Genomic DNA, 11,533 nt, shown 5'->3' with positions numbered 1-11,533 from the left:
TCGCTTTAGCCGACTTCGTCTTTTGCCTGCTTCGCGGGACCAGCGGGGAGATGAAACATAAAACTACAAACGCCCGCGTGGGCTTTGGGGCGGTGGGGTCGCGCGCACGCGCCTGCGTGGGCTTGGTGGGGGGCGGTGGGGCCGCGCGCGCGCCCGGGCGCGGAGGAGAGGGCGGGGCGGGGCGGACAGGCGGACAGGCGGCGGGCGGGCAGCCCGGGCCCCTCCCGCCTCACCTGCGCCAGGTGAGCGGCTCGGCCGCCCCGCCCCGCCAGGCCCCGCCCCGCCCCGGAGCGCGCGGCGGCGGCGGCGGCGGCGGCGGCGGCGGCGGCGGCGGGAGCAGCAGTGAGTATCGCCGCCGAGGGTCCCGCGGCGGCGGCGGCCGCCGCCCGCTCGGGGGGGAGGCGGAGGCAGGGCCCGGCCCGCAGCGCCCGGGAGAGCGCCCCGAGCTCCGCGCCGGCCCGCGGGTTGCTGCCCCGGCGGGTTGCTGCCCCGGCGGGTGTCCCCGGTGCCAAACTCTGGCACGCACGGAGCGACGAGCTCCTAAAAGGCAAGCGGGGCTCAGCTTGTCCGTTGATTCCCCACTTTCCCACCCCTCCCCCCGCCAGCGGCAGCATGTGGTGAGTCGCCAGACTAGAAATGTGAGAAACACCCAGCGTGGCTTCGGCCCCACTGGCTGGCGCTGACCAGAGCGGCCTGTTTTTTATTTTTTATTTTATTTTTTTCTCCCCTTTGTGTGTGTTTTAATCTGCGGGGTTGCCACACGGCTCCAGCTGGGTTTTGTAAAGCTGGCTCCCTCCCAGCCCGGGGCTGACAGGGCGCGGCCAAGGGCTGGATGCCTTTGCTGCTTTGAAGACGAGCTTGCCTTGTTTTTTTTCAGTCAAAATGTAGTTTGGAAATTAAAAATGTAAAACTTTAACTTTGTGCAGAATCTGAGACTTTCAAAGCAGAGGGATTAATAATTAAAAATTATGACCTGACAATCTTTTATCAAGTATATTTTCTCCAAAATTGAGTTAACTGTGCATTTCCTTTTATCTAGCTTCATATACTGGCCTATATATGACGTGTTTGTCATAACTGTGTTTGTCCAACTGCATTTTTTTTCTTTGCAATGGAAATAGTTTGTGTTCAGAAGCATTCGTTTTATATCCACTGTTCCTCGGTTCTTCTCTCTCAGCACTGTGTCACTCCGCTGTAGCACTGGTCCCTTGCAGGTGTCAGGAATGCAAAGGTGGTGAATTCAGAAAGGGGCCATGATACTGCTCAGCTATCAGATACAGGCTTAGTGGAGAAGAGAAGGGTAAGACAAGTCGGCTGTGTAGTTCTCACACAAAGATCTATTATGTTTCATAAACTGAGTAATGTTGAGTGCCACTGTTCCTGCTTTCTATCAAATAAAGTTGCTTGAGGACCAATATAGGAAATACGTTTCCCTACCACTCCCTTGCCATGCAGGTGTGGGCTGAGGAAGAGAAAAGCGAGACTGTGTAAGGAAGTGAGTTTTGAAAGACCACTCTGGAGTTCATGTAAAACCTTGTGTATGAGTATGTATATGTGTGTATATCTGTGTGTGTGTGTGTAGATCTTTGCAGGATTGGCACCTGTACGGGGCTTTTTTATAGACATGTTTGGTGAGTTAATGTGTAGGTGTGGCTAGCTGCAAGATTGAGACTAAGTATTTCATATTATCTTTGGAGGAGGGGAAGCTGTTGCCTTAAGTGTTCTGCATTTCCATTCTTTAGCAGTAGAAGAGAGTCCATCTATATCTTTTTCAGTTAATTTCAACTTCATACCCTTGCAATAGACAATAACTAAATTCACCGTTGTTCTTTGTCTTGTATCATAGTTTTTCACTGCTGATAACTGTTTTTTTCTGGTATGATAACTCTGTTTTTTCTGAACGTCTGTAACATTATTGTAAGAGACCATATAAGGCTGCAGCAGAGAATAGGCTGTATGACTTAATTTGAGAGAAACGCTATTATGGACAAGGCAACCTAAGAGTTTAGATGAAACTAGAGCTCTTCAAACTGTTGATTAATAAATATCAAACATGTACTTTTAATCTTCTGATTCTTTTTTAACATTCTTTATTCCTTTTTGTTTGAAGAAGTGTTTTCTGTCAGATTAATTGTAGAAGACACGTTAACTGTGGGAATCACTAATTAGTTAAATTTGACTGAAGCACATAGGGAACTGGGACATCTATGAAAAGGAGAAATGGGAGGGACAGAACAAGCATAGCTGTTTTAGTGATAGTTAAATATTTTCTGCAGGGAATGGCTGGTATCTGTATTTTGTTAGACTGCCCAAATATTTTTTCATGTAGGTTACTGTGGTAGTATATGCAGCTGCCTTGTAGTGCATGTTGACTGTCATGTTATGTGTTTGTTCTCTGTATGCTTCCATCCCTAGAGAGAAGATGAAACAAGATGGTGGGTGATGTGGATTTTTTTTGATTCTCTTCTTAAAAGCACAACTTCGTTTTACTCAAAGTTTTCTTGTTTAAATATCAATGTACTTATTTTACTTATTTACCTGCTTGGATTGCCTTGAAGCTTATTCTTCATGATGAAAATAGAATTAGCAATCCAAAAATGGGATTCTCTTTGAGATTTTGCCCATATCTCCATGTCTAAATTTAACATATCGTACCAGCACTTATAATAGAGTGAGGAGAGATAGGCAGAACTGAATTTCTAGCTCTTATTTAACTTCAGTCATGTTACTTACCTTGCTTAGTGTACAGTACCCAGCCCCTTTCATACCAAATGTTTACACATCAAACACATTACAATAACTGTATATAGAAGGAGTTGGTGGTTTCAGCTAGACATCTTGCAGGGCTTGGGTGGCAAGGTGGGTAAGAGCGGTGGAGCGCTTTGAGCAGAAGCCTGCAATTCTCGTAGTACTAATTCCTAGAGGAGTTCACTCATGAGTCTCAGACTAACCCCAAGGTAACTGCCTTTGGTGCTTGTTGCATCAGTAGTCCACTGTCTTTTTTTATCCTTGAAAATAGTCTTTTCTGACTGTGTTTGCACAAATTGGGTGTCAGTCAGTTTTTTGTCATCAGAAAGCTGAGGGATTTTTTTCATGTCTTGGGCCACTTCAGCTTCAGTAGAGGAGAGTAGACTTGTTTCAGTTATGTGCTTCTGACATTTAAGTTAATGTTGTTTAAATGCTTTATGTAGTGTGTAGTTCCTTTTCTGGCCTTTTTTGACATAGAATTCTTGTGGAAATTCTTGAGTGAAAGGTTTAGTAGTGTATCAGTGTTATAATGCTCATTTAGTCCCCTGCTTTATTACTTATAATTAGATTTATGGTTTTCATTTGCACTAAGCTAAAGCTAATACAACAAATGTTCAGTGACACTAAGCAGGGTGTCTTCTATACCAACTGAGTTGGAAGAGGTATTGGCAGGTAACTTGCTTGCCTAACGTTGGTCCTAAACTACAGTGTTGAGATGCACTAATATAGGCTCAGGTGATTAATAGAAGATAATAATGTGTATAAACTGCATGTAGGTGCTGCATATTTCCTTTGTACTCCAGTTATATCTGTTCTGGTCATATTGTCTAGTATTTCTGGTCTAAGAAAGAGAAGTTTTTAGTTCACAAAAACATGTAACAAAACACAAACTCTACTAGTAGCTCTTTTTGCTAAAGATTCTTTTGCTAAAGATTCTCCCTCCCCTGGCCAGCCATCATGCATCTCAGAAGTAAGAATTTGAAGAATCCAGTCATAACCAGTGAGCTTTGTTCTGGTTACCAACATTTAATAACCCTCCCAGCAACTTAAAAGGCTTTTGTATTGATTACATTTGAATAAGCAATTACCAGCAAATATAATCAGAGGTATTCTGTGTAAGAGAACATTTAGTTTCTTGGTAGGTATTTTGATGTCTTCCCTATAACTCTTGTGGGTGGGTTACCTTTTCTCCTCATGCCAAGCTACAGCTCAAATGTAGAACTTTGAACTTGGGATTTTAGGGTTCTTGTCGTTGCTAGAAGTTACAAGAATTTTTAAGGATTTGTATACACATGTTCCTCTGTTCTGCTTTTCATGGGGTTGAACAAAGATATGTGATGTGCTTCCCAGAACAAATCATCAGACTCACCTGTGCCTCAGGCAGTTAGTTATCTTCACATACCACAGCTGATCAGAAATGGAAGATCACCTAGTTAAAACATCATGCCTATACAAAGTGAACCCATTTTTCTTTAAAGTGTCTTGTATACATTCAGTATCATTTTATTCTGGTATATTCCAACTCTCATCAGAAAGTTCATCCTTCTAAGAAATTAGAGGAAATTCAGTGTCTCAACTTGATTTTTTCTCCAAGCTGACTAGAGTACAGAACCTGCTGGGAAACAAACTCATCAAATCCTTTTGATAATGTGGGTGACTGTGTTTCAAGGTTTTTTTCAAATTCTTTGATTTTTTCTCAAGGAAATAGTTGATTCAAAATGTGATTGAGGACTGATATCCTATTATCAAGTGATACCCTTTTTTGTTTGGATTAGTTAAGTTCTTTGCTCTTCATGAGAAAAGTAAAAACATGCACATACAGTGAAACTGACTTTTTATCGTTATTTTTATATGCAATCTCAATTTTGTTTATGAGCTCCGGCATCATAAGAGCACATATGTAACTGATGGAAAAAGCTGTAGCAGTGAAGGCAGATTACCAACACTGGCAGGTATCTCTGACCAAAGCTTTGTACGCGTTTGGACACTTTATATGTGAAAATACCTACACTGGTGTAGCTAACAGACATAAATACTATTATCACATTTCATATCATTTAATTTATTCAAGCAGCCTATGCAGAGGCTAAGCTTATTTTGGACGTGTTATTTTATGATTACTGCATTTTGAATAAATTTTGTTTTGCTTTTGGAGAGGTGGCTGATCATTGGCTAACACTTTAGTTTGTCTTGGTAGGCTTGAATTTACAAATTCCCTGTGCTTAGGAGACAGCAGCCTAAAAGCTTGGCTAGAAAGGAGCAGTCCCCTTCAATAAAGTGGTAACAGAAAACCCTAAACCAGTGTTATACTGAGAAGGAGTAAGAGCAGTTTACCTTGGAACACTAGCTAACAGGAAAAGCAGAGTTTGGGGGCAGTGGAGTAATAGAGCAGTTTCCTTCAAGGAGTTCAGAGTTGCCACAATTGTATGTCTCCAATAGTATTGGATTCCCTGGGGTTGTCTTCAGAGGTGTCTTATCTTCCAGAACTTACATTAATACATTATAAAAATAATAATTAAAAAAAAAAAAAGTATTACAGAGGTGAGAGTAAAGGAAGAAACTTGTTCTCTATACCTGTTCTCTAGCTCCATAATTCTTATCAGTGGAAAGGCTTCTGTTTGAAGTGGTTCTTTCCTGAATACATACTTACGATTCTTTAGTTTTCATTTTGACTTCATCCTGTGTATTTGCATAGCAACAGCCAAATGTAATGCAGAGGACTGGATTTTTGTTTGTTTGTTTGTCTCTGACTTTTTGGCTGCCTTGGAATAAGTACACAGTTGCAGTTTGAAGTTCCATACAAGTTTTTAGAAATGATAATTCTGAAAATAGTATTTGTCTTTTTTCTTTTTTTCCCCTCAAGTGAACCATTTCTAAAAATGTGTTTTGGAAATGTAAGCTTCGTAAGTTCTGAATGATTTCTTATTACAGCCTTCCCCACAATTTTATCACAAATCTTCAAAATCTTGTAAGTCTTTCTGTGACATTCATTTTTCTTACTTAAAATATAATCTTTGGGATATTTTTCTCTTAGAGAAGCTACTGTCTTCTTTTATGTGGCATTCCTTTTCCATATTTGATTCGTTGAAAGGTAGATTTAGTTGTAACTCCAGTATGTTCATATGTTTTTACCTGTGCAAAGGTTGTCAGTCAGCTTTAGATTATTGCAGGTAAAACAAAGGAAAACAGTCTAGTTTTAACATATAAAGGAAAACAGTCTAGTTTTAACATATAAAGGAAAACAGTCTAGTTTTAACATATAAAAGTTTAATTTTTAAGCTTTATTTTTAAGTGCCATTTCACTTGCTTCCAAAGCAATGTTTGAGAAGAAAAATAATATTATTCTAAATTTCCTTCTGTCTTAGGTTAACGTTTAAATTCCTCCAGCTGGTTGTTTTGTATGCTGAATGCTACAGGTTCTGTAGACCACCTTCTGCCCTGTTATCCCACCTCCACACTGCCGCCACCAGATTTTTAAGAGCTTAAGTAATGAAATACTGTCCAGTAAACTTCCTGTTATCCAGGATGGGGAAGGAGGAAAAGGTAGTTGCACATCGCACAGTGCAAAAACCCTTAGGAGTACAAAGGCACATACAAATTGCTGAAGTAATGACCATATGGAGTCTTCTAGTGTTAACTGCAGTTCAGCTCCCACTTTGCAAGGCCATGTGGTTCCTGCTGAAGTACTTGGGCCCTGCCAGAACTCTTACTAACTGGCACGTAGCACTATGTACTTACACCATATGTGTTGGGGAATAGTATTGCATAAAGACTAGTAAATTTTCAGGAATCCACGTGATAGCAAGCACAGTACAGATGCATGAAATTAGTATAAGGCTACACTGTACAGATAGCCCATTCTCTCCTTTCCAACTTTGTTTCTATTACCTTACGCTAATGTATTTTCTGTTGCCTACTGCTGCGCATTTGTCTCACTTTCTCTTCTCCAAATGCCGCTGACAGAATTGTACAACATGAACAATTGGTGTGAACCTACCTGCCGACGTTTGCTACCTTCTCATGCCCCTGCTGCTTTCCTAGACTCCTGTTGCCATCCTGTTCATAGTAAAGGCTTTCCAAGAGGGTGGTCAAAGTGCGTCTTTTGGTGCCTCTTCTCTCATGCCTCTTGAGATCTCGAGGAAATACTCTCTGTCTGTTACGTGTATGGAGCTCAGGTGCTGACAGCAGGAGCCAGTTGGGTCTCAGCTAAAGGGGACTATTGTTTTTAGACTATTTTGTTCTCTTTCTCAGGTTCTTTCTCAGCGTATACCACTACCTCCTTGGGTTCCTCTGATCTTTTCCTGACCCCTTGTTGACCTGTGCTGCTTTGCTGTCTACTACTTTAAGCATAGGAAGAAGTAAATGAAAAAATAAATGGAAGGAGACAAAGGGAGGCATCTTTAATGTAGTCTGCTAATTACTATGTGCTTCTTGGCCAGTACTCCAAATCTACTTCTCTATCTAGCAGAATGCTTACACTACACATCTTGCACACAGTTTTAGAAACTCTGAGTATCAGATGAATCCCAAGGGTAGAGCTGGTTACCACAGTACTAAGATGTTACATGTTTGTGAAACCAAAATTACGCTGACCTCTTTCATTGTCATGCTGAACTGAAATGCATCATTAAGCACTGCAAAGTCTTGCTTTTCAGGTTTCTCTTTCCCATAAAATGTTTGCCTTTAACCTTTCATGACTGTGTTAGTTCTCATATTTATGAATATTCTTGATCATTCTCTGTTCAAACTGACTTTTTGGGGGGTTTCGTTACTGCAGTAACCATGGATATTTGCAAACTGGCTATACTTTAATGTATTCTTGCGCTTTTCTAGACTTATTTTAAGTGAAGATTTTGAATTATTACCTGAAGCTTTTAGAAGGTATTTGCCATTGTTTTTTTTTTCTTCTGCTTGTAAACAAAAATAAACAAACTTCCACCAAAATACTTCAGTGCCAATACATGGGCAGCATATGTATAATACAAATAAGAAACAATAAGTTTCCATCCATGCTAGGCTTTTTTTCCACTTTATCAACAGTCGTTTGTAAAACTGTACTTTTGATGTTCAAGTTCTCATAATGCCACCATGTTTTTATTGCATCTGTTTGTATTCAGCAGAATTTTGGTTATATGAGAATTAGTTCTGACTTCTAAGTAAAAAGGTTTTATTTATTCTTTATTATACCTTGCTCAGATAATTTCACCAAATGTTCAGGCAACACATTATTACTGTTAGTCAGAATGTAAATTAGAGGCTGACGCACTTGCCTCATCAGCTTACAAATTAAGCAGTTAATCAATTTTGGTGTGATATTCCCCCATGGGGTTTGTGTTGCTGACTCACATATGCTCAATATCTTCTCCCTTCAACAACAAGCAGCAGTGTGAATGAAGCTTGCTCCCAGCTGAGCATTCACTGGTCGCAGCATTCCAAATCCATCAGTCAGTATGTGCTCCTGATGGAAATTATTGTCTTATTGCTTCTTGTTACCTCTTTCCTGAACACTGTTTGAATACAAACTAGACAATTATATATGCATACTTAAAAGCTAATAGTGAAGATAGTGCTACAGTATTATTATTTATGTCACTGGAGGGGTAAACTGAGTATAGAACTTCTGCTTGTTTCTAAATATTTCTTACAGTATTTATATTAAGATCAGATATTTCTATAAGTTTTGTTCAACAGACTTGTGTAATATCTAATTAGGTTTTAAGAAAAAAAAATGCAGTTCAAATCATAATGTAAGCTTGAGGGGAATGAGCAGTTTGAGTGAACAGAAGTTTAAACTACTTTTGATGTGCCAGAAATCCCTGTTATGGTTTTCTCTGTTTATACAACAATTAAAATATGTAGAATCAAGATCCTGCCCCGACCTTCAATTTAGTCTTTCATCACTTTAATTATATTGTAGTTTGGGATAAAGACTAATATTTTTATAGTCACACTTCCCCTGTACTTTTTTTTTAACAAAAAGTAAATAACTAATTTTGGATTGTCTTTGACATGCTTGTGTGTTTTTTCCACTTAGGCTTTTTTTTAATGAAAAATACTTACTGTTCTTCTGCTTTGAACAAAGTTTTATGAAAGTGATCTAAAATTTAACTCAACAAGAATGAGGCGTCATCTACACTATAAATCTAACCATTAAGATTTGCCTTCTGTTCATTAATTGTTGTGTATTCCTTATTTAATCTCATGTTCTGTTAATAAAATCCTGAATTTATGTGATACAGCCTAAGAAAGAGAGCCAGACTTTCCCATTTCCTCAGTAATCTAATAATTTATTACCACAGCTTTAGCTGTGGCACTGCAGCCTGGCTGTAGCAATCTAATCTCAAAAAGGCTTTATTAGTCTAGCCAGGCTTTAAAGCATCCTATTATCAATAATAATAATTATTATTTTTTAGCATGTCATCAGTTCCTCAGGACTCTTATAGGCATCCTGTCAAATTCTTAATTTTTACGCAGTAGTGCAGAAGTAATTATTTCCATAGCATCCCACTCTGAGTTCCGTTATTTACATGGTAGCTGCTTTGAGTAACCGTGCTGGTTTGCAGTGCTGAAAGTTTTTCATCATTTGGTTTGTTGACTCTATCTGTTGTTGTTAAAAGCTTTCTGTGTCTTGTTCACTTACCAAAAGTAAAGTCACTTTAATTTTGTGTCTGCTGCTGTCTAAATTAAAGTCTGAATGTAAGTCATCTTACTTGTACTAGTAGAAGTAATTGAACTCTTCCTTGAAAATAATCTTTACAAGACACAGTTTTGAACTCTCTAATTGACAGCAATCCTGAGAAACAGTGTTTACCCTCTTCCTCTTTTCCTTCCCTCTCATCCCACTCTAGGCCGTTCAGTTTAGCAGAGTCACCCTTAGTCTGCCTCTGAAAACATGTAGGTCTTACTGCTAAACTGCTAAAATGTTGTCAAATCCTATTGTTTTTTAGTTCAGAAAAATAGTCCTGGATTGCTTAAATCTGTGGCAGAAAGGAAGAAAGCAAGGGACAGTGCAAGCTTGAATTCCTGTAGATACCGAAGTGATGCAGAAGTAATATTGGCATAGGCAACAAGTAATACAGGCAGAAGGTGAAGGGACTGCTGTTCTTTTGAGGGTGGGATGTAAGGTTATTCTCATACTTGCCATATACAGCTAGGTGGGGAATCTCTCTCTCTCTCTTCCTTGTTCTCTGGCAGTGAAAGAACTCCACAACATATGGCATAAAAATACTCTTTTAGAGGGTTTGCCGTGGAAATGCATGATTTTCTATTTGCTTAAGTAATGCATTTTTTCTGTCCAAAACCTTAATTTGGGAATGCAACGTTTAGAATGATACTGCTGTTCTGTAGATAGCTAGAAGCACCAGCATAAGAATAAAACAGGGAGGAAGAACATGAAGCCAGCCTAGATGATCTTGTGAAACTCCGTAAGTTAACATTGCAAATCATTATTTGACACCATCCCTCCTGCCCTAAAACCTGCAGCCAAAATCTGGTTTCAAAACTGTTCATGTACGCATGCACATGCTACTTTCTGGTAACTACAAAATCTTCCAGAAGCAATTCTGAATTTGAAGATGTGAGTGGAAAATAATGAAGTGCTTTTTTTACTCTTCTTTTTTTGCAGAGTCTTTTAGATATAAAAACATCTCATGTTTTTTCAGTGGACTTAACTGATGGAGCTCCTAACATGCTTGAAATACAAATTTTTTGCTTCTTTTTAGAAGAAAGAAATGGATTGGTGATGTTCCTCCAAAATCCAAGGTTGGCCAGAGAGAAACAAGGGGAAGGAGAGAATGCATACAGAGCTAAGGAAGAGGAGAGTGAGAGGAATACAGAAATGTATTATATTTCTCTATAATCTAGAACCTGGCTAATGTTTGGTTTTACTCTATGAAGTTTTCTAGCTCCAATAATCAGTGCAGACACATCTTATTTTCCTAAATCTTTATCACTTTGCTAAGAGTCCTGCATCATCATGCATGCAACTATCCATTTTACTTTAGTTAAAACACAGCCTGTCTGCCACTCAATTCTTTTTGCTGTCCGTTAAGATTAAAATACTCTATCCAAAATCAAGACTTGTAGACTTACAAAATGTGTTAAGTTGAAAACCTACATATGGAAGTGTTCATCTGGTGATGCAAATGGCTGTTATTCATGCCTCTTTCGAAGAGTGGCGTTGTGATTTGGTTTTGGCAACTGCCTCAATGTTCCTGCATACAAAATCAAAAATCTTCCTATTTTTCCTCTTACAACATGCCTGTTAGTAATTTTTCCCCTCTGACCTTAAAAATTCAAAGTTAAGTGGAGATGGAAACATTTGGCTCCAGTGTAGTTTGTGACAGTTTAACTATCCCTCTAATCTATCAAAAGCAATTGCTCTTCTGTTTGATTTGTACCCAATACCCAGTACTTAGCATGGTGAAACAAAGAAGTATATGTTCTAGACTCCTGCAAACCAACTGAATGTTTTAGTCTCATTATAGCCTGAGAGAATTGTCCATGCCTGTAAATTTTCCTGAAAATCCTGAGCACTTAAATTTAGAATTTCACTTTCCCCTGTCTCTCTGCGCATGGGTACTTGGCTATCCCCTTGTCTTTCTAATACCAAACAGAAAGGAATAGGGGACAGAATTAATGTGTGTTTCAGCTGTTATCTCACTGCGATCTAGAGTCTGTTGCATTTTATACATCTATTTCCGTATGTTCCCAGGGATATTGATAGTTTTGCACAACTTTGCAATGACTGTTATCATGCTCTCTAATGTTATACCTGCTGTGTTTT

General features: G+C 39.3%; 1 protein-coding gene across 4 annotated transcripts in view; it reads left to right on the top strand.

Annotated features, from left to right (window-relative positions):
* The first annotated feature begins 77 nt into the window (after window positions 1-77).
* Window positions 78-11,533, top strand: part of SH3YL1 (SH3 and SYLF domain containing 1) — a 57,650-nt gene continuing 46,194 nt past the window's right edge. The window contains exons 1-2 of one of the 4 annotated variants that reach the window (XM_062572974.1): window positions 78-92; window positions 10,470-10,587. In XM_062572974.1, coding sequence (XP_062428958.1) covers window positions 10,542-10,587 — 46 coding nt within the window. In that variant the 5' untranslated portion in view covers window positions 78-92; window positions 10,470-10,541. Of the gene's footprint in view, window positions 93-287; window positions 343-1,082; window positions 1,301-10,469; window positions 10,588-11,533 lie in introns of those variants that run through there. The other 3 variants (XM_062572973.1, XM_062572976.1, XM_062572977.1) reach the window with 3 other exon arrangements.

Source organism: Rhea pennata, chromosome 3, assembly GCF_028389875.1.
Source record: "Rhea pennata isolate bPtePen1 chromosome 3, bPtePen1.pri, whole genome shotgun sequence".
Taxonomy (NCBI): Eukaryota; Metazoa; Chordata; class Aves; order Rheiformes; family Rheidae; genus Rhea; species Rhea pennata.
The sequence above is the reverse complement of the archived record's forward strand: the minus strand, read 5'-3'. Positions and strand labels throughout refer to the sequence as shown.